At 36.5% G+C, this 24,203-nt stretch overlaps 1 protein-coding gene across 1 annotated transcript; it reads right to left on the bottom strand.

Annotated features, from left to right (window-relative positions):
- Positions 1 to 995: 995 nt before the first annotated feature.
- Positions 996 to 24,203, bottom strand: LOC141841502 (E3 ubiquitin-protein ligase UPL2-like). The gene is given in 18 exon segments (XM_074729674.1): positions 996 to 1,508; positions 4,597 to 4,703; positions 5,915 to 6,054; positions 6,145 to 6,370; positions 7,024 to 7,104; positions 7,234 to 7,380; positions 7,456 to 8,529; positions 8,531 to 8,570; positions 10,925 to 11,202; positions 11,279 to 11,544; positions 11,785 to 11,992; positions 12,066 to 12,368; positions 12,480 to 13,540; positions 13,718 to 20,255; positions 20,383 to 20,586; positions 20,661 to 20,756; positions 23,776 to 23,902; positions 24,019 to 24,203. Coding segments are annotated over 17 exon segments (10,968 nt in total). The 5' UTR covers positions 23,872 to 23,902; positions 24,019 to 24,203; the 3' UTR covers positions 996 to 1,405.

Genomic DNA, 24,203 nt, shown 5'->3' with positions numbered 1-24,203 from the left:
TCGGGGACTTGCAGAATTGTGAGAAAGAAAGGAACAAGAAGGAAAGCAAGTGGAGAGGGGGATTGAAAGAGATAGTGATAAGCAAATTGGCTGAAAGATTTATGGTTCAATGGGTGGTCCGACTGGAAGAGAAAAAGCCGGTAGATGTGGCCTTGCATGTGCTGAGAAAGGGGACTTCTTTGCCAATGGTTTGTTTCAGCCACATGCATTCATGTCTACATCACTAAAATAATTCACGAGATATGCATTGCTAGTTGACGAAGTTTGTACTTGTTCACTGGTTGCATAAATTATTCGTTTTAATGATCATCTTTTTGTGCTACATCCAGATTACGATTAGGAAGCCTTGGGGCAAATTTGAATTCTGATTGCGCTATCATCATTTATGAAAACTTTAAACAAGTAGAACGTGCAGATAGAACAGCTGGACTAGATTCACGATTCCAATGCAATTTATATATCTATAGAGTTGGTGGGGAATGGCAATTTATGTATCCCTAGAGAACAAAGTAATTGTTTGTAAAATCTATCTAATATAACTCCAAGTTTAATTAGTATATTCCTGTAGCAAATTCTGTCATAACTTATATATATATAAAAGAGAGACATGAGGGTTGAAAAATATTCTGCCCTCTAAATAATTTAAATAACAGTCAACTATATGAAAACGAAGTAAAAAACGAAAACTCAAATATTTAAAGAACCATATAGCATATATGCAGTGAGAACTAAAAGACAAAAAAGCCTTACTGGTTTAAAAGGATGCAGTTTTATTTGTGAGACATTTGGTTGTTTGGACAAGACATCAACCAATCAAATCATAAAAGAAGTAATCTGATTTGTTTTTTTAAATGGACAGATAAGGCGCGTAACTGTTTAGGTGAATTTAGAAATAAATTTGGCAAAAATCACAAGATCGGAATACTTTTTAAATAATTAATCAAAAAAGAACATCTACAATTCAGAACGTTGATGATTCGGAAGAAAAGGATGCATTTTACTAAATAACAAGATGTTGCCATTCACAATCTGTTCCAAATATCCAAGAGAGCTTTGCTGTTTTTTGAGTACAAAAGTTGTACTAAAAAATAATATGGAAAAAAGAAACAAAATTAGCAAAGGAGACGTCATGCAAGATGATTTGACTTGCAGTCACCGGGGATTCGGACGCCTGCCACATCCACAACCTGCAACATCAGCCTGGAGATAGGGTGGTATATCATATATGGGTTTCTCTCACAAATCATAAGGTGTCAACTTCAAGGTTGAATTCCAATTTCAGGAAGTCCTACTCCATAAGTGCGACCAAGAAACCACATTTCAGACCCTCGGCAAGGAGAGAGTTGGCTTTGAATACCCTGTTGAATACACCTATCTGTACAAGTGCACACCTTCCTTCCCACTCTCAACCGAAGCCAAACCCTTCATTCGCTTCATGGATAGCGAGAAGTAACCTCTCCTGTAACTGTCCTTTTGAGGTGTACTCAGGCAGGTCCAATTGGTTGAAGCTGCACAAGTACAATGTACAAAGACCATAAGACAGACTTAGGATAGAATTCACCTGATCAGTAAACCACGAGAAAACAAAACAAAAAGAATCAACAATGTCAATCAGAGAAAAAAAAAAATGCAACTCGTTAATACTAGATTCGTAGATGAATATATATATTTAAGTGGAGCTAATCCCAAGCATAGTGAATTCGCTGTTGGTTAATCATTTATTTGGTTAATCATTTATTCCGTCACCTAGAATGGACAACTAGCTATCCTTGACAACAAACATACATCTAACTGGCCTAGCGGTACCAACAAAGAAATTCCATAACAGAATAGAATATATTTATTCATATCAACCTGATTATAAATTTATTCATATCAACCGACAATAAACTTCATTATGGCTAGTCCCAAACCCGGATAAAAGAAGAGGAATATGCCAGGTTGTCTGCTAGTATAAAAGATAGACTAATCTTATGTATAAATTTATCAAACTATTAAGTTAATGTTAGGTTATTCCCTATAAGGAACCATTGCGGGATCCGACTACAATGTCTCAATAAAGACAATTATATCTCTATGATAACTTAGATATAGTGTTAAATAATCAAGAGTTCTCACATCCTGAATTGGATAAGAAGAGACATTATAGTAATATCAATTGTCTTAAATTTTAAACATGAAACATAAAAACGTTCGTTCACTAGCAAAGTATTGGAGATAGTAAATATGATAATTAAGAAAATAATTAATATTTTTATGTTTACAAAAGGGTAGAGGAGAAACCAAAGATAATAGAGAACTCAGATTTTAAATTATGATACACAGAAGAGAGTAAAATGAGAAATGGTATAGGTATTATTGTATATAGTTTGTTAAGAGACGAAATAGTAAGAGTAATTAGGTAGCAAAAATAATTATTAATATTATTAACATATATGTACTAATTAGATGAAACATCAAACAAAAGTTTTAGAAAGGCATGGATGAGGTAGTACAAAAAATTTAACACAAACGAGATGATTTTAATAGGAGGAGATTTAAATAGATATATAGAAGTAAGAAATAATAGAGTGCATGAGAGTTGTGGTTTTGAAAGAATAAATGAAGGAAAATCTATACTGGATTTTGTGAAAACATATGAACTTATAATAACTATGTATAACTTTTATGATGAACTAGTGGAAGTTAAAGGATTGAAATAAAGTATCTTTAGGGAGAGAGCAAAAGCACAAGTATTAGGAGCTTGATACAAAAGAAGGAAAAAAGAACATCAATAGATTAACGAAAATTAGAGAGGAAAACAAGGGATTTTTCCCAAATAAGATGCACCAAAGATGAAGTCAAGTGTACTAATGAAAGAGGAAAAAATGAAAGAGTGCTTGAAGAGATATTTTCATCAAATTTTAAGTGACCAATTTAGCTTAAGAAATTTAAGTTAGAGGACTATAGAAATTTAAAATTTAAATTTTTTGATAAAAATTTAAATTTCATAAGTAGAAAAGGCTTTAAATGGGATACAAAATGAAAAACAATTGAATTAAATGATATTCCAATAATGGTATGAAAATGCCTAGAAGAGCAGAGTATTAAATGACTTACGAAGTTATTCAATTATGATATTAAAAAGGAACAAAATGCCTCGGCAATGGAGGGTAAGTACTCTAATCCCCGATATGAAAACAAAGAAGATATACGAAATTATGCGAATTATAGAAGCTTTAAACTAATGAGTAATACCATGAAACTTTAGAAAAGAGAGAAAAAATTTAGGAAAGAGACCAAGGTAATCAAAAATCAATATGAATTCATGCCTAAAAAATTAGCGATAGCAGCTATATCTTCTCAGACAATTGATTGAAAAGTATCGAGAAAAGAAATAAGATTTATACATGATATTTATTGACCTTAAAAAAGATTATGACATATTCTCGAAAGAAATTATACAGAGAATGTATTAGTGTAGTGTATATTAAAATAATTGCGGATGTCTATAAAGATGTAATAACAAGAATAAAAACTTTAGGCAGATTAACCGAAGTGTTTCATAAAGATATGGTCACATTAACGATCAACTCTAAATTTATATCTTTTCATATTAGTCGTGGATGAACTCGCTATATACATCCAAGACGTGTTATCATGGTGCATGTTATTTGCAGGTGATATTATTTTGGTTGATAAATCATGTGAATGAGTAAATGTTAAGTGTCAATTTTAATAGGAAACACTAGAAATAGAAGGTTTTTAGCTTAGTAGAATACAACAAACTATAAAAAATTTAAATTTAGTAGTAGTAGATGTAACAAGGTAATTTGTTAGGATACGAATTGACAAGTTATGTGTAACAAAGAGCTTTAAGTATCTAGGTTTGTTTTTGTAAAAGTATTGAGACATTAATAGACATGTTTTACATAGAATAAAAGCAGAAGTGCATCAGGTGTTTTTTATGATTGTAAAATACCTCTAATACTTAAAGGAAAATTTTACAAAATGAGAGTTAGAATTGTTATATTATATGGAGTTAAATGTTAAGTTATGAATCGAACACACGAACAGAAGATGATAATCATGGAGATAAAAAAGTTAAAGTGGATGTGCGAACATACGAGGATAGATATAATAAGAAATGAGAATATTAAAGAGAAAGTTAGAATTGCATTTATTAAGGGAAAACTCTTAGAAACATGTTTAAGATACTATAACATATACTTAGGCCACTAATAAATATCCCAGTTAGGCAATGTGAGACTATGATAAATACATACATTAACAGAAAAAAAGGTCAAAGAAAGATTTGATTGGCAATGATAAAATTATAGTAGAAGATTGAGTCCAATGGCGTAAAAACATCCATATAGCTCACTTAATAGGATAAAAACTTGGTTATTGTTGTTGTTGTTCTCTACCAACAATATCCTATATTGTATACCAAGTATACCTATGTAGAATGATCAGCACTTTGCCTATAATTTGATAAAGACAATATGGAGTGGTTTTCTTCCTAAAAAGAATCATAAAATACTCAATAGTGTCTCGTATCTAGCCTATTTTCTTGTTTTTAAACTATACATGCTATAATGGGAAAAAATATCATACCAAGTGTGAGCTGAAGGCAGATGGTGCGGGCTTCCATATGCCTTGTGAATCTGAAACCGCTGAGAGCCTGAGATTCCTTGAAGAGCACTAAATCCTTCCAGTGGCACCTATTAGAGTAAAAGATATTAGGAAAGAAGAAATAAAAAAGTCAACTAGTTGAGACATGAAAATGTACAAAAGAAACATTAGATGAGTGTTATTTACAGTAACAAACTGCTGTTGAATACAAACAACCATAGAAAATAAAATGCTAAAGAAATTAAGTCACACACACAAAATGAAAATGATGAAGTCATAATCCCTATATCAATGATTCCTTGTAACACATCTTCATCAGCCAAAGATTTAGTATTCCCAACTGTCTGGGGTAGGCAATATCCCCCTCAGACCTTCCACTTAAATTGCTTCCACTATTTGGCTAACTGATAGTTTTAGATGGTGTCAGAATGTTTACAGATTTAGTATAATTGGGAACAAATTATAACTATATTTTATTCTAACTATTTGACAAATAGTTTCTATAATTGGAAATACTTTGATTAATAACGAAATAATCTGATTTAGTATGATAAGCAATCTTGCAACAAATCACAATCCACACTATCCATTGTTTTGTATCTCAAACTCAAAAATACAGATTTCATACAATGAAACCCAAAGGTAACTTCAAACTTGACACGTTAGCATGCATTTAAGAATCTTATTGACTATCAACCAGCCGGAAAAGAAAGATCAGTGTCTGCCCTTGGTGTGCAACAAGAAGAAATTAGTGTATACCAAACAAGTTCATGCTAGCCAATAAAGGGTAAGCAATGTGGCCATGAACTGTTAGACAAGTATCGTATAGCGGGACACAAACATAATTTGCGGATATGAAACAAACATATATATAATTCCACCGAGAAAGCAACAACTATAGGGATTTGAAGAATAGACGGGATTACTAGCAAGAGACATTGGACATCATAGACAGAATCCAGTAAGCTCTTTTCAGGACTTAGAAGCAAGAGCTCCTAGGCTCCATACAACAACAATGAAAGCCTAGACAAATGGACTCACTTTCAAGCATGGTATTTTCTTGTACATCAATTTGTTTTATACCAATTAGCAGAAACACATGGTCGCATCACTTGCTTCAAACAAGGCAATCCTACTGGTGCTTATAAGAAGGAATCCACCATACAACAAAATATTGGATCCTTTGAGGTCAACTAACACTAGAAACTTAAGCAAAATTTCCTATAAATTATTTGTCTACTACTTTAAGGACAAAGTTTCATATACAAGCAACTATCATTTATCTAGCCAAAGAACCTACCTTTGAGGTGCCAGTTACAAATTGAAGGAATCGGGCCTTGTCCTCTTTGCTGAAGCCCTGAACGACTTCCCAAAACCATTGAATTACAGGGGACGCATTGCTATAGCCAGAATATTCAGTATTTGCTCTCAGGTCATCCACTGTCACAAGTGAAACAAAATAGGAATGAGAGAAGTGTATAAGGAAAGTATATCTGTGGGAACTCTAAAACACATCAAACATCAACTCACAATCAATATCGGGCAGTCCACTTATTAATAATTCTAATTCTTTATCATTGAAAATAGATATCAGATCCCTGGGTATCAACTCATTAAAACCTTCCATAAATGCATTTATTTGAGGCCTAATTGCAGTGGTTAGCAAATGTTCAGCAACACGATCAACATATTCGTGTTTGTTTTCTTCAGTGACCCGAATATTTCTCCCACCAGGAATCAACTCAGAATCAGTTACCTGCAATATAAGCATATAAGAACATGTCAGAAAGATATATTGTCCCCCTAAAACAAGAAACAAAAATTTATTTAATGAATTAAAAGGTTTAAGACGTGAGGGGATTCAACTTCAAACTAGTAAAAGACGGTCTAAAGTTTCTCAAGTCTCACAGATTTAGTAAAGGACAATAATTCTGACTTGAAAAGCAAAAATTAGCATATAAATGCACCCAATCGACACATCATAAATAGGAAAGAGAAATGTATAACAAACAGGCATCTAGTGTATTATTTTAAGGTTCCCTGTACAAGCTTTTCCACCAAGAATGTATAATTTAGTAAAAGACCTATGCACAAGAAAAGAAGTATATATACAGCTCAGGATAGATTGGTACATAAAAGGGACAAACTACAGTTCAGAAAAATTTAAAAACAAGACATACATTCAGTTTATAATTAAAAGACAAGATCACATCCATTGAACTATTTACTATTGCACATCTTTAGGTAAGCACAGGCTACTCTAAGAGTCATAGTCTTCCATGTATTTTAGTTAATTTCCTAGAAAATTAGTTTCAAAACAAACAGGTTATATGATACCCATACTGTACATACTTAACATAAAAGATAATGGGAGTACATGATTATAAAGGAAAAAATAATGGAATTTACCTCAGCCTTTTCATACAATATCAGTTTTTCCTCATCAGCGTCCATACTGAAAGTAAGATCCAATACCTCACTTATATCATTCTGCAATATGGCAAATAAAATAAATGAAAGATCAAAAAGTTTGAAAAATAGAAGAATCATGAAACATCAAAGAATGAAGATGTTGATGCAGTAAAAGAACACCAAAATGCTCAAGGAACTTCAGGATACCTCAAGCATCCACTTCAGATTTTTATAGTAATCTGGATCAACAGCCTCAATGTCATGATAAGTAACCTTTACACCAAGAATGTGTTTGTAAAATGACCTTGTAAAATGGACATCAAGGAGCTGACCATCAAAGAGTGCTTTACTGACCTGCAAAATTAGACAATGTTAGTGATCACAACAAAAAAAACTTGAAAAGGATAATAATAATAATAAATCACTCACCACTCGCCCAACAAACTTAAAATATGAAAGATGTTCCGTCTGGTAAACTGAATTGGGGTTTGGTTGGAATGTTGATTCATTGCCAACAGTTGTGAAAAGAAGGGCACCCTTATCAAAAATTACCCGGGAAAGCAACTGATACCATTCCCTAGTAAGTCCACCGGCATCAATACCTTCTTCACCTTGAAAATGGACAGTTAATTTTCCCTTCAAATCTTGTGGCGAGCGCATTCGCAATTGGTTATATGAGTCCTCCAATATGTAAGCTCTTCTCACTGAAATTCTAACAGGACTGTGATGATGATCATGTTGATGTTTTATTTTTGATCGAAAATGAGACCGTTTATTGTCAAAGTCAATGTATCGTGGAATTTTCAGCATAAGAGAAAATGACTTCTCAAGCAAACCAGGATTCTGACGAATGAATGAATTTAACAACTTCCTATGCCTCTCCAGAAACCTAACAAAAACAACCTGTTTTTCATCAGTGCTTGTACATGGCCCACAAGATGATTTTTGGGCAGTTGGTGTAGTTGCATCTTCAATGTCAGTTGCCGCAGTAACAAAATCTTGAACAGTTTCATATTGCCCAGGACGCAACTTTTCACATGTCACAAAGAATGACTCAATATATGGCAAGATGTTTTGGGCACCAACAGAAAGCGGTGGTACTACAACTGTACTTGTCGATGCCAAATTTCCTGAAATAGATTCGGGCTCTGATGGAGATCCTGAAGAGATCTCAATTTTGCTTATGCAATTGCTCAACTCTAGCCACAAAGGTTCAAGTGCAGAATTTATATCCCATACATGAGAAAGAGCATTAATATTGTCTTTGTCAGGGAATGAAACTGGGCCCTTCTTTTCATGCAATGTAGCAATAAGAGAGCTCAAGGCCTGCAGAACTCTCAAGATTGCAGTTCCATTAATAGAAGATGAGCTGAGAAGTGCTTTCTCCGCATCGTCATATAAGTTAAGTTCATTAATGGCATAAATACTTAAATTTCGCACTGAATTGACAAGCTCTGTAGTGAATAAATGACAATACGTTGGAGCATTGGCCACCACCTTTTTTTAAGACCTCAGCAACAAGATTGTATGCATTATCAGATAATCTGCAAAGAAAAAACACTCTAAAACCTCCAAGAAAGTGTAACGCTTCATAAACAAGTTGAATCCTTGAGCAGTAGTCAGGTTTAATTGGCATTGAAAACACAATCTTTTTGTCTACTTTCATATGGCACAAAATCAAGGAAATATGAGCGTGATGTGCCAGGGTAAATCATTATCTCAAAAGCTAAAGTCATGAGAAATGCACAGGGTGACATAAAATGTTTTTTAGATTCATTTGAGTGTTTCTTTAGATTTTAAAAATAATGTTATTTATATATTTTAATGAATTTGTTAGTTTTCAGATAACTAAGTTATATTTCTATGAAGAATACATCTCATTGGCTGCCTAGAATATCTCTAGTATGATCATATTTCAATTAATAAATATTTTTCTCTTTTGATGAGTTGAGTTGTCTCTCATGCTACATCAATTGGTACAGAGCTGAATTCCTAATTCAATCTCTAATTTCTAGATGTGTGAATTCCCAATTCACTACTCCTTTCCCTTCGAGTGCTCGATGCCACCAAATCTCCCATCCAGAGTTCCATCCAAAAAGCCACTCCCACCTTGTTGTCTCTGCATGCCAGCCGCAGCGCATTGCCAACAGCCGCCTTCTTTGCTGCAAGCATCACCAACCACCACCGCCTCTGAGAGCCTTGCACCACCCTTGATCCTGCTCACTGCATAGCCCTAACATGTCTACACACCACTGGTGACCTGCAACGAACCACGACTGCCACACCAACCAACCAAGGTCCCCATCAAGGCGATTCCTTCACTTAAGGTTGTATCTTGAAGACCATCCCTGAGAGTAAGAAAACCATAGCCAAGGAACTGCCACCCTTGTGCACGATTCAACATAAAATAGACCTCATTTATGGATCACATTTGTCAAAACTCCCATACTACCATATGAATCTTGAGAACACACTGAACTAAATAACTAGATCGAAGAACTCCTACAGAGAAAAACTTTATTAAAGAAAGCATGAGTCCTTTCGTTGCCTATGTATTCTTAATGTTGAAAAAAGATATCTGTTGGAAAGACAACAACATTGACTTTGTTGACTCCCTTGAACCAATCGAAGTCATAACTACAACAAGACAGGGTTTTTAAAACGGCGCATTGCATTCCTGCAATAACACTAACGATGCATCTCATATAACTAAATTGTTCTTTATAAAGGTTGTTCTATTGCATGGGTTACACATATTGATTGATTGTAATAAATACAGATGTTAAATTTGTAAGCTATTTTTGAAAGATCCTATAGAAGCTGTTTAGAATCCAACTCAAATTCTCATCACGTTTGATCCACAATATCGATGCTCAAACTGAAAATCTACTTAGGATTTTGCTAAGGTATTTTGTAGGAAAAACCAATGATTTAGAATTCTATAATACCAATTGCGGAGTTTACTTATAATAATTATGTAAATCATTCTATAGGTAAAAGTCCATTCGCGATACTCTGTAGGTCTAAAGCTCATCACTCAGTCAATTTGGTTCCTTTACTAGTTGTTCCATTATCTACCACCTTCTACACTTCTAAGAAAACTAAGGAATACATACCAATGAATTTTATAAGGTTCACAAAGATCCACACATAATTAAAGATTACAATCCTTATTCGCATCCACCCTGAGTGGTCTCCAAAAAATCACCCGAAGAATCTTTATAGTCACTACATTGGTATTTCCGCATTATGAGAAAAATACATCTTAATGTTTATTGTTGACTTCCCTCCTGTATTAAACATTAGTTCAACTTGGTATTCCACATATACAAGATGCAAATATAGAAAATACATGGATCATAAAAGAACTGCAATGCACAACGCTCAATTTATTTGCTAAGATTGAACAAGAGGCACCAAAGTCATCTTCCACGGATGCACCCTTTGTTATCCATTCCACATTTTTATGAGGCATTGTAAAACTTAACAGACCATCTGGCTCTCTACTTGATAAGTTGAATTCTTCTTGGTGTGGGAAAATGGCATAGGGTTTCTTTAAAAGATTGTTTAGATTTATTTAGGAGTTTGTTTAAATTTATTTTTTTTAAAGTTTGTTTGGATATTTTCAAAAAAAAAAAACTAAATTTGTTAGGTAACTATGTCATATTTTTACGGAGATTTGATCTTGTTACCAGCCTATTAAAGGGAATAGGATCCCTTGAATTAGATCTTCTTTCAATTAATAATACGCGTCCTCTTTCAGTAAGTTGAATTGTTCCTCATGATGCATCATAGGATCTCACAAAACAAAATCAGGTTCTAACAAACTTATTTAGAATTATTGTCACAGAAATGACTAACCACTAAGTGTAAAGGCAAATAAACAAGAAAACTGTACCCTTCACGTGCGAGCAAAGAGCAGAGAAGTCGAAGCTCTCCTTCTGGAATGCTCAATAAAATATCACTTATATTGTTTTTGTTGTTTGTACCAGAAGTAGAAGCCTTTTTAGAATCCTCACTTTTCCTTGATTTAATATCCTCTTTAGCTGAAGACACAACAGCATCAGCATTAACTGGTGTGTCTTGCATAATGTCAGAAGCAGATTGTAGCTCAGTTGATGCTTCAGGTTTGTTTGACAGGCCAGAGTCAATAACAACCTCAATGAGATTTAACAACTGAAAAGCAATGGCTCAGTTAGTCAGTACTTGCAAAATAGTAATAAGACCACTGGACCTTCTATGTAGTAGGTACCTGTTCCAGATGAGAAACACTCCTCATGTACAATGGTTGATTCAAGAGCCCAAGAAGCAACACGATAGCAAAAGCTCCTGTTTTAACCTCAGATTTATCTTCCTCCATCAGAACAGCTTTCCCGTGTCCCTTGTCCGATACTTCAGGTACACTTGTAGGTGAACATGGTAATGCAAGATGCAATAGGAGCTTCGATACATTTGGATGATTTTTTGCCAAGTAGGCCAGAGTCTCCAAAATACGGCGAGACACTAATGGAGGCACTCCTGTATATCCAAGAAGATAGTGATTGTGAAACAGATCATAAATCATGACAATGCTTTTGATTAGCAGATGTGAAACAGTCATATTTCAAAAAAGTTAATTGATCAGTTTTAAGGAAATCCCCCCCCCCCCCCCCAGTTTTGTAGCAGAGGAACATATAACATGTTAACAAGATATAACTGAATCATTAAGGTCTCATGACAGGTCATCAAACTAATATACTGCTGCAATTAAAACATTACCACCATAAAATTGAGGACGGGAATATGCGACATAACTCTGACACCCATACAACCTAAATGGGGATTCAGTGTATTCAACTGAAGTGTTAGTGGGTCCCCGTAGATCCAGCATTAGCATATCCATTAAAACTTTCACCAAATAAGTTCTTGTCTCGTGATGAGTACATAGATTCAAGAAAAGCCTCTGTAGTTGACCTTTATACAAAGGCTGCAAGTAAAACATCAAACTGTCAGCATGTAAAACGTAATAGAAAAGCAAGTTAGAAGACACAAGCAACCACCTGAACTATCCGTAACAATCTGATCATTGCTTTTAGATCATTGATGCTAACTAGGGGAACACCATCAGTCTCAATTAGTTTTCCAACTATAGATCTGCGAGCAGCGACCTCAATATTTCGGTCCATAGTAGACCCAATAGTATTTCCATGCCTAGAAGACTCACCCCGTCGACTTCTAGAACTTATGCCAAAGAGTCCTCCAGTATGATGACGATGGGCAAACCTTTCACGCAACATATTTGCTTCGGCAACAAGTGCAGGGGTTAGTGTGGCCAACAAAGTATCAGGCGAGGTTAAAAGTACCTAACATGAAGGAAAATGCTTACAAAATATCATGAGAAATAAATTCACAGATATAACTGCATAACGAAATGCTTGAAGATAGAACATCTAACAGTCTGAAACAAAGTTCACCTCTTCTCGAACATCTGAAGGAAGTGTAGCAATTATAGACACAGCATCCATCTCAACTGGTTGGCCTTCTAGTTGTTGTGATTCTTGTTGTCTTTGAGCACGTTGTTGTGCTAAGACCTCCTCCCTAATATCAGGTGGAAGTGCAGCAAGAAATTCAGGATCAATATCTCCATCAGTTTGAGGCTGCTCATTTGAAGCCTGTGAAACCTGATTCTGCCGTGATGAAAGTACTTCAGCTCGCAATTCCTCAGGAAGAGCCTCCAAAAATGTGGGGTCTATATTATCTGTATCAACATTGCCTGTTGGTTGTTCCGTCTGAAGTGCATCCCGATCAGTTTCTTCATTCTGATGTGGAATCTCACTGACACTCTCCAGAGATGTATCACGACCACTAACCGGGATTGAGTTTCCTGATGACCTTCTCAGCCTAGTTGCTGGCTGTAAATCACCCAAAGGAAGTCTATCAACAGGACCTTGCCTGTCTGCATCATCATGACCATCCACACTCCCAATTTCGACTTCCAAACTACGAAGGCTTTCACCTATTGTTGCCCCACTGCCACTGCTTGCTTGGCTCACTGCTTCAACATCTCTGACAACAGCATCAGCCCGTTCATACTGCATTTCTGTCACTTGCTCACATGCACCAGATACTCCAGTGTCTTGAATTGAATCGCCATTGGAGGCTACAATACCGGTATTAGGAGAGACATCTATTGCTTGTGAAGGCATAACAATATTCTCAGTACTCCTTGCTTCTATTTCATCCTTAACTTCAGCCTCTGATGTTTGCAACTGGCTTGGTTCATGTTTTCCTTGCAGACTAGTCTGTATATTTTGATCTTGTGCCGGTGTAGGCTGTCGTAATTGGGAAACAAGCAGTTCTTCAATACCTTCAGGCACTGCAGGAGCAGTAGATGCACCACGTCGATGATTATCATCCAACCACATACTGAAGCGATGTCCATGTCGTCCATTCCTCAATGTACGGAAGATAGCATCCATTCTGTATGATGTATTCTCCTGATTTCTTTCTGAGAAAGCTATATCCACTGTATTTTCTGAAAATGAAAGTTCATAAATGTGAGCATGAAATGACACTAATACTTCTTGAACTACAAAGTTGACAAATTGGTATCCTATCATAAGAATAAAATAGTTGTTGGATAAGCAACATTAATTAGAGGTAAAAGGGTGAAACATCAACTCAACCAAAAACTGGAGGCCAGATATTTTACCTGATTGTCTCTGGTGAACTAGATGTCTAAAAGAAGAAGGCTCCTCCAATAATGGATGTTCAAGATGAAGAGAAGTGTGATCACCGGTTCTTCCAAGAAGATTATAAATGGATGTTGTACGTCCTTGACGTCTAGAGCCAAATATGTCAAGAGGCATTACAGAAAAATTGTCACTGCCAAGAACTTCAAAGTGATCGAAAACATTTATTCCACTGATTCCTTCCTCTAAGCGGAGTATTACACCATCATCATCTTCATCATCGTCATCCTCTTCTTCCAAAACATCTTCATCAAACTCTTCATCATCGATCTCATGGTCATCATGATCTATATCAGGATGCGAGATTTGATGAACTTCATCCTCCTCCAAATCATTGTTCTCTTCGTCATCCTCATCATCATCCTCATCAACTTCCTCTCCATCCCCTGACATATCTTCATCCTCATCATCATCACCCATATCATCTTCCACATTTTGTGGTATTTCAAATCTGATTTCCACACTTGAAACACCATTATCCATGCCTGTACCATCTTCAGATACTTCATGCATGAAATCATCTTCAGCTTCACGAGAAAAAACTCCATTCATTTCACGATCATGGTCCATATCATCCAACACAGAACTGGCATTGCCATAGGTTTGGACAACACCAGCTGTTTGCCTTTGGTTGGGAACCTCTTCTGTGTGATCAGGTTGGGACATTGTTTCCAAGGCCTCAAACCTATCCCCTTGATCATTAGAGGAACCTAATTGATGCTCACTAGAAGCCAGCTTCAGGGAGTTGTCCCCCTTTGCGGTGTTAACGTAGGCAGAATGAACATGTTCTTTTGTCACTAACTCCAATACCTTAATGATTCCTGTGATGAGCTTCGGTGAATCAGCATGGTCCAAGTCTAGCACTTGAAGTATCTGACTTAAAGAGTGAACAAGCCCAAGATCAATAAAAGTAACTGATGCTTCTGCTGAAATATATGAACCAGTTGGTGAACGAGCAGCAAGGATATCATTAAGTAGGTCAACAAAGGCATGAATACGTGAATCAGATGCCCTGCAATGACTAGATGAATCAACAAAGTCTTTGAACACATTACTTATTTCATAAAAAATCCGTCTTCGTCCTTCTGTTGAACGAACAGATGATGCCACCAAAAATTGACTTGCTTTGGTAGCTAACTTTTGCCTCCAATCTCCTTCAGTTTTTTTATCTTTCTTGGAAATTCCTGGGTAAGGAAGAAAATTCAGAAGAATATGATGAAAGATGCCCCCACTAACACTGCCATTTAAACCCCTTGAAAGAGAACTACTGAATTCAGCATCTCTTCGAAGTAACACATGAATTGATGAAGCATAAGTGAGAAGTATCTCCGTCAACAGCTTAACAATAAAAACAATTTTTGCAGTAGATACTAAAGCCTCTTGTGAATTAATTTTGCCATCTTTAGATGAAACATCAGTGACTTTTTCTTTTCCTTTAGCTGAAGTTGAGTCAATATCCATATCTGAAACTAATGTGCTAGCAGGACTTGCATCAGTTTGGTAATTTGTGACTGGAGGGACAAATTTCACTATCAAATCCAAAAGGTATTCAATTACACTGGTAAAGCTCTGTGGAGTTTTGCGATGAGCCTTGGTATTCTTTGTACAAGGTTCTGATAGCTTACCAAGCCCATTTCCAGGAACCACTGATGCCACATCTAACCCAGTAGTCTTTTCATCACTTGCAAGTATTTTGTCTTTCTCAACTGTCTTCTCCTTGTCCTTGGCCTTGGACTTTTCCTTCTCACGATCTTTCAATAGCACTACATTAGGTCTGTCACCTAACATTTCAATTCCGCATACAGCTTGTGCAGCTTTCAAAAAAACCACAGGGTCCCTGGAAATAACAATAGACAAATTTTGAACAAAAGTTCTTGGTGAGACTCTTGCATTTGAATGTCTGCTTGTTGCTGCAATGAGGCTATGGCGTATCTCTAATTCCATGGCTTGCTGAAGAGTATTCGGATCTTCCAAAATGTGACGGATAATCACAGCTGCCACGTTACTGTACCCAGGAAATAAGCTGCTTGCAGGCAAACTAAGTAAAGCTTGTAAACCTCCAGCCTCAAGAAAACTTACAGCAACTGGATGAACCTTAGTTAACATAGAGCACAGCTGCAGCACCACATGTATTGTCTCACAAGGTAACTGATTCTGAATACATCTGCAGCATATTTCCAGAAGCCTCTTCTGGTCCTCCATGTTCAAAAATCCCATAGTTGAAGCTAGAGAAGACTGAAAATTCTTTTCTTTTTGCTCATCAATCACAATTGAATGCTGGGGATTAAGGATATTGTTTTTCATTTGTTCCAGATTAACTATTCCTGGAGACATCTTAGGATCCACCTGCATTAACTGATCGACAGAAAGAAAACATGCAGTTACCCACTTTGGAACTTGAGGTTCTACACCATCTAGAGAGTCAAGATTCCATCGAGAAAGCAGGTCCATGGCAATCTTTACAAGCCCAGCTTGGTAGGCAACTTCTCGTGCCTTAACATCATCATGAAGAAGTAGAGCAAGGACATGAAAAAGTGCAGATAACATATTCTCACTTAATGTAGTTAAAGATACACAAGAATGGTTGACATGATCAATGATGTGAGAGAGGACTTTCTGCCGGTGCTGACCATCATTTTGTGAGCATATCGTGACAAGAAGATCCCTTATAGGAAAGGCTAAAGGTTCATTCGCTTGCAGGAGTTTAATGGATACCGACAGGATTTCATCAACTGGTGGCAATTGGACAACTTCCTCTTCTTCGTCAATGGTATTAGAATTTGCAATTCCATCTACCTTCGATGATGAGTCTGAATTCCCTAGGGACATGGCAACAGCTCTAGCAAGTTCATCATCTTCTTGTGGCTCTTCTGGATGTGAAAATAGCCAATCAGTTGCAATTTCAACACTATTTGTACCGACTTGTCTCAGTGCTTCTTCTGCTCTAGAACGAGAAAAGCCCATCTCTACAATCAATGATATAGCTGATTCATCAGGTGGTGGACCAGCTAAATGAGATGCTCCACTGGTACTGGCATTCCTGACTTCAATCCCAATATAAATATGTCGCACAATGGAGATCATTGAAGTAACAAACTCCAAATTGCATTCAGAAAACTGATGATGGGCCCAGATGGGAAGTATAGCTTTTAAGACCTTGGATTGAAGCAACCTGACAAATGCTTCTGCATCTGGAGGAAATAAAATGGTTCCATTTGTGATTGGTTGCTCAAGCAACTGCTTCGTTGAGGAAGAGAGGATGAAAGAAGATGTGGCTAAATGGTCCAGCAGTGTACCATAGCTTGCCAAAGGCCCATATATCCATGAATTATCTGAGTCTCCTTTGTCTTCTTTATAACATTTATCATCCATTTCCATCGGGGAAGCTGCAGAGACCCTGTTGATTGTAAAAAGCAACTGACTAGTAGCTTCGAAAGTGGTTAAAACAGCCTCAATAACACCATTTCCAAAAAAGCATTTTAGCATAATGGGATTGGATGATTCCGGCCTATCTGAAAGAATCCCATTCAGAAAATCAATAACTTTGCCAAGATATCGACATTTTGTTGATACAGAAATCTCACTATCTGAAGAAGAGCTCAAATGCCCACTAAAATTCAAATGCCCTAAAACAATTGAAGAAACTGTGTTACCAACAGATACAATGGAAGGGGAAACATTAGTGGGATTGTTCTCCCGGCGCAAAGTGAGAAGCATTGATTTCCCTAGCTCCACAAAGAGATGGTTGATATGATAAACAAGTGACTTCATCATGTCATGGCATAAAGAAAAATAAGATCTCTGCTTGGCATCTTCTGTCTTACTAGCAGTGCTGCTATCTGAAGAATTTGCAGACTGGGATCGGGAACTGGATGTGGCTCTCAATGTTGAATAACCATCTCTACCATGTCTTTGTAAACCAGTGGAAGCACGTCCAAGATCCCGATATATGTTAACTAGGTCAGAAATTTGAGATTCTATGCTCCACCCAGGAACTCTTCTTCGTAATAATGGATCGAGATACTGCCTGAAAGTATTATAACGTTGCTCTTCAGAATCAATTGTACCAGAATCTACATGTACCTCATTAGAAGAATCATCATCTCTTTCAGTCTTTAAATCTTCAAGGAGAGCAATGTGCCACAGGACTTCACGATGGATATGCCCAATGTCTTCTAGAACATCCCTGCTAGAATCTCCAAATTCAGTGAGCAATGCGCTAATCCAGCGGTTATCTTTAGAAGCAGTGAGGAAAAGGAGAAATTCAACAACAAAAAGAGACAAGAATGTTCCATTGTCTTGCATAGACTTGGAATCCTGCAAAGACAGGGCAGAAAATGAACTGAGTTCATCCAGAGATTTCTTCAAGTGCTCCCTAAGAGAGGAAGAAAATGAACGAGCAAGTGGTGCAGAATGATGCTGTGTAAAACCCTTGAAGACCACTGTGATGTGCAAAGCAATTGGCATTGCATCAGTTGACTGTGTGATGCTAGGTCGTTGAAGAAGTTTTAACAATGCTTCTATACCCCCCTTCTCTACAAACATTCTGCAAGTTTCAGAATTTTCCATTGTTCGATGAACTAACACCATTATATGAAAGATGCATAACTGCTCAAATTGCTCATCACTAGTTCCTTCTGCGGCCATATCCATTGCACTAACCAAATCGTGCCCCTCATTAGCTTTTTCATCAGAATCAGTTTCCATGGCAGTGTTCTCATCCATATCCACTGTGGTTTCCTTGGATTTATCATTCACTATAGATGAAAGCTTTTTTATAATTTCAATAATTATCTCAACCCCAATACCTCTTAGTGAAGAAACATGACGAAGAAGCTCTTCAACAGCATTTGCCAGAAGAACAACACCCTCATTCATTGCAAACAAATATTTCCTTGTCGTGAAAGTCTCAACAAGGAAGCGCAGTGCTGCAGTTTCTTTCACTGCCTCCAATCCTTTGCCATTAAGACAGATAGCACCAAGACCATTAGGAACACAAATGAGTGCCTTTGCAGAAGGAAGAATCCCAGATGTCACTGATGATAAAAAAGAGTCTGGGACAGCAAACTCATTCAGAACAGGGAAGCATGTTGGGTCCTTGTGAATAATTTCATTCATAACAGTTACTGCTGCAAAATAAATGTCCCCACCAAACATATTTGCATTGTTAAATATTAGGGATAAAGAAGCAAGCAGGCAGTTATGGTGGGAATGATTCCTTGTAGCATTTGCTGGAGAGTATGTAGCAGAACTCAATGCCTTGAGCAAGCACTTGATAAGGTGCTTCTGCAAGTACATATGATCTTCATCAGACTTTAATGTGTCTGTGGAGATCACTACTTCACTAGTACCTTCGCCAGAGCCAACAATTCTATAAACTTCAATCTGTAGTCTCTGAGCCAAAAGTTCAACCCCACCTAAATCTTTAAATAGAGAAACAGCAGGGGTACTATATTCCATTAGCTTTTGCAAGGTTTTAACTGCAGAAGAGACAATATGTATATGTGCTGGATCAGAATCTTGTAGAAGAGGTAGAAGAGGGGGAACAATTCCTGAGCCCCTTACAGCATTACCAGAACTTGAAGAAGATAAAACATGAAGTAAGAAGAATTGTAGAAGAGCATCAACAAAGACAGGGGTAGAAGGATCATTGGGGTTGCTAAGTGATGTAATAGTTTTCTGAAGCACATTTAGCAGCATCAAGCGATTCCCACTTCCAGATATAATGCTCGAACCACTCAATATTCTAGCTCGTTCATGAGATGATGCATATGCTGCTAACTGAGCTCCTAAAGCAAGCATAGCCAATGCCCTCAAGGTTCCTGGCACAGAATCTTCAGCACGAACAAGCTTGATGAGTTCATTTGTATACTCGGGTTCATTCGCAAAAAAAGAAGTTAGTTCATCATGAGCATCATTTGACTGCACTAAAACAATGAATGCAAGAATGCTAATCCTGCAATACAGCCTAAAGGTTCTGGGAGATCGGAATGCATGTGCATACCTAATTCTTGAAAGTAATGAGAATCTGTGCTCAGTAGGTACATTAAACTCTTCAACACACTGTTTCAAAATGCTCAAATCATCATCCTTTCTTTGATGCATATCTGGCATCTCTATGACACAAATGCTGGATGATTTAACTCCCTCAATGACAGACTCAGTAGCTAATGAAGCTGTGCCATATTCAAAATGCAGAGTTGAACCCAACCGATGTTGGGTTCCATCACATCTATCACCGACATCAGAAGGAAACAAGCACAATCCCTCATTCTGATTCCTCTCATTTGCCACTATACATGAATGTAAACCCAAGCCTTCTTCTTTGCTTCCCCAGCCTTGTGCTAGAGACAAAAGACAGCTATTCATAGAGTCACAGCCAATCAGTTTACCACCTAAATGTATCTTGGATGGATTTATTTTCACCAAAGCAGAAAGAGTCTCTAAGGTAGCTATAAGAATGTCCGGATCTGTAGATGCAAGTAGAAGCTTGAAATGCTGATTCAATAAAATGATTAACACATTAGAAAACATCAATGAAATATAAAACCAATGAAATACCATTACAACTGAAAATTATTAGATTGTTATTCAACAGATAAATAACTTGGATCTTCAGATTCACCTCTAGACCTCCAAACGAACTCTTGTTGTGACAATTTTCTAGGATAACTTGCATGACTCTTAAAATCTGCATAACTGAATGTTTAGGAAATGGATCCTCCTCCAACATATTGTCAGATAAGAGAAGGTCTTTTCTGCAAGAAAGATATGTCTTGAAATATGTATCAAAATGCATAAAAAGCGGCCTCCAATGATGGAAATTTCCCTGAAATCAAATCAAAGACTAAGATAGATACAAAAACCGCTATTTGAAAATTAACTTAAAAAAAAATACTGCACCTTATTGTACTCCCATCTAAAGCCTGAAAGAGGGATGGCTATATCATGTAATGGGCTAGTAATTACCCTATCAATGAAAGCTTTAACCTTAGGTGGCTGCAAATACCAAATAGTAGAATTGTAAGCCAACTGACAAGCTTAACATAGAAATAAATTGACAAAAATTAAATAATCAATCAAAAGAACTTGAGTTCACTTGAATGCCATGTAAAATAATACTAGGAAATATTGTTTGAACAACTTAAGTGTGTCAGCTCTTGAAGCACTTGCACCTTCACAGACATTGAATAGGGAGTAAAATAAGATTGGCAAATGATATTCTTCTACACTCATAAAAAGATGAGACATACAAATAAACATAAGAACACAAGCATGTGGATAGCCTGCACTAAGGTGTTGTTTCAAAAGCAAAGTCTAATACCTCATACTATATCTCTCCAGGAGTTCATTCCTATTTCATTCCTACAAATGGAATGTGACTATACACACATATATATAATATGCATGATTCCAATATTTCTAAATGTGCAACTATAAACTAAACTCCCCTAATATAAACATCTACTTAACTATTCCAGCAGCAAGCTTAGTCCTATATTTATAAACTGACATGAGAAGCAATCCAAGGAAAAAAAGACAATGACTAGGATGGATTTCACCTTGTTTATTTTTAAAAGCTGGAGCTTAAAAAAGATAATTGTATAAAACAACTTTCAATTAGAAACAAGTTTCAGGGTCAGAAAGTATATGGTCAACCGTGACAATTACTTTTCTGATAATGGCTTGAAAATAGACAAAATAGCTTTCTTTGTGGTAACTAACATGTAATAATAACAAAGGTATCTTTTCCCAAATAATATACAGAAACATTCGCAGAGGGAGTACTTAGCCACTAGACAGAAACATGGGCAGACAAGTCAAGGAACAATGTCTCAAGTCGCTAATACATTCACAATGTCATACTCAATTTCTTTGGTGAAAAGTCCAATCTGAAGTACAGAATAATTAGTAAGTAGCACTACACATTTTGGGCAGAAACCATATCGACTTGTTGACAAACCTAGAAAAGGTTAATTTTGTCTAACATAACATGAATGGAATGAAATCTCTACCTGGTCTGCCTATTCGACTAATTATTATTATCAGTTTGCACCTTTGCTCGTATAAATCATACATTATTTTTGTACACTACAGTCTGTCACCGTATATATAATGCAAATTATTCCTCCATACAATGTTCGCATACTTCCTTTTTACCACCCTACACAATCTAAGAGATCCAGTTCACTATGAGGGAAGGAAAGAAAGAAGGCAGTGGGAAAAATTAATAAGAAAAGGATAAGGAAATATTTCATTAATTTCCTCAGAAGAAAAGAAAGTAGAGCTTCCTAAAAATTTATTTGTTGGAAAACACTAAAAACATAAATCAAAAAATAGTTTAAAAAAATGAATTATGGGGGCTCAATTTGAACTCAGTTGACATGAAAAGCATCTTATCGGGAAATCCTTCTGCCATATTGTTTCTGTCCATGTTTCCTCTCTCATAGGAAACACATTGTGATTGTCCGAAAAAGATACACCACACAAGTGATCAATAATGTTCTGAACTAAATTCATCTGAAATACCCGACCCACAAATTATAGCATCTTCTATATTGCAAATTTAAATGATGCATTACTGTGCTGAAAACATCAACAATCAAATCCAATCTCAGAACATGGAATAGCAATCAAAGATTCAATAATGCAATACATAGTTGACACTTGGAGGTTTACAAATCATCAGCATCATTAAGCTGTGTTAATCGCAACTAATTGGCACAGACTAAATGAATCTCATTCCTCCATCAAAAATCAAAATCTATGCAAGACTATATTACTACTATTATTCAGATTTCTTAAATCACTTTTAATTACATTAACTAGAGTTTTCTTTTGTCTCATTCTATCCCCTCACACCTTCGACTTCAATCAACTCAACTATTTTTTGACATTTAAATAAAGGTATGAAAATTTCTATATGGGTGTTGATTGTGGGCTTCGGCTAAAACCATATGGTGTCAACCCTTATAGACACCAAATAGGTTGCAAAGAATCGGACACTATTGGCCCCCACAAGTGTGGTGGGATGGTAAAACACTCAGAAGAACAACTAAGAGGACTAGGGTTGATATTATTATAAATTTTTATGTGTTATATACTGATTAAATAGCTTGAATAATGTGCTTATTTATACATATATTCAGGATCTTTAACAATATAAATATTTTTTAATGCATACCATTCGTGCATTATGCAGCAGGTCAAGTAAAAATTGCCCAAAATCCATAGTATACATAATCCATTGTATAGAAAAAAATTCATTTGGTTAGTGAAAAAATATTTTTATTTATCATAATGTTGAGTCGACAAAATAACAGAGACCTGGAAACATATAGTTTCCTCTGCGAGCAAAGAAAACAAAAGAGAGACCTGGAAACAGATAGTTTCCTCTGCAATTAAAGAAAACAAAAGAATGGCCTTCATAGACTGCATAAAAATGAAGAGTAAACAAGAATTTTAAGAATGTGAATACTCAAACCATATGCTAAGCAGCAAAAAAAAAATCTCCATAAGGCATAGGATAACCAATTAGATAATATTTGGAATTGAGAAACTTACAACAATGTCTTGCATTTGGATCCATGATAAATAACATAGAGTTTTAGATTTTGCTCATCCTAATGCCAAAAGACATACACAAACTAGGTCCTAGTACAACCACAATGCAAACATGTTTCCACTGACCAAGATGAAAGACGACTAAAAGGGTTTCAGATCACATAAACACTAATCTGTAGAGGCAATAAAATTGATACAATTACCGATTATTTTCTACTCATACAAATCAATTAGAGCCAACAAGTTTAAAAGAGCAAAAGCACGAAACAAGAGAGGCATAAATACTTTAGCATTTCACAATCATTTAAAAAGTAAAACCTAAGAACTAGTTCATCACTCGATCCCGTAAAATCATTCAAATCATGATCCCACTCCGCCACAGACAACTGACTACTAACAATCTTAACGCGCAAGAAACAAAGCAATCAGAGGGTTTCTTTCAGGGAGAACTCACAGGCTCGGCCTCCAATTTCAGGACCGGCGAGACGGACCTCCCGCCTGACAAGATCTGCTGCAACCGCAGCGGGAGACCAGACCGGTGCCCCGCCATCGCGATTCAGTATATGCCTTATTTCCGAAACCTGCCGGCCAAGAAAATAAACAAAAACGAAACTCCATAAGAAACGGCGATACAGATCGAAGCCCCGTGCGTGTAAAGATTAAAGAAAAGAAGATGATCGAATCGAAGTAGCCGTACCTTCGATTAGGGCGACGACGGGAGAGAGGAAGAGGAAGCCAAGGAGCGATTTGGAGAGCGGCGGTGAGGCGATGACGCAGACATACACATCGACTCGTAAAAGGAGACGGTAGGAGAGTGAAGGAAAAGGCTGAGAGAGACGACACCGATAAAACCCAACGAGGGCAGGGCGAGAGAAATAGTCA

The sequence above is a fragment of the Curcuma longa genome, chromosome 11 (assembly GCF_044706935.1).
Source record: "Curcuma longa cultivar G26 ecotype Majalengka, Jawa Barat chromosome 11, ITB_CL_G26_1.1, whole genome shotgun sequence".
Classification (NCBI taxonomy): Eukaryota; Viridiplantae; Streptophyta; class Magnoliopsida; order Zingiberales; family Zingiberaceae; genus Curcuma; species Curcuma longa.
Note: the sequence above shows the minus strand (reverse complement) of the source record. Positions and strands in the feature narration are given on the sequence as shown.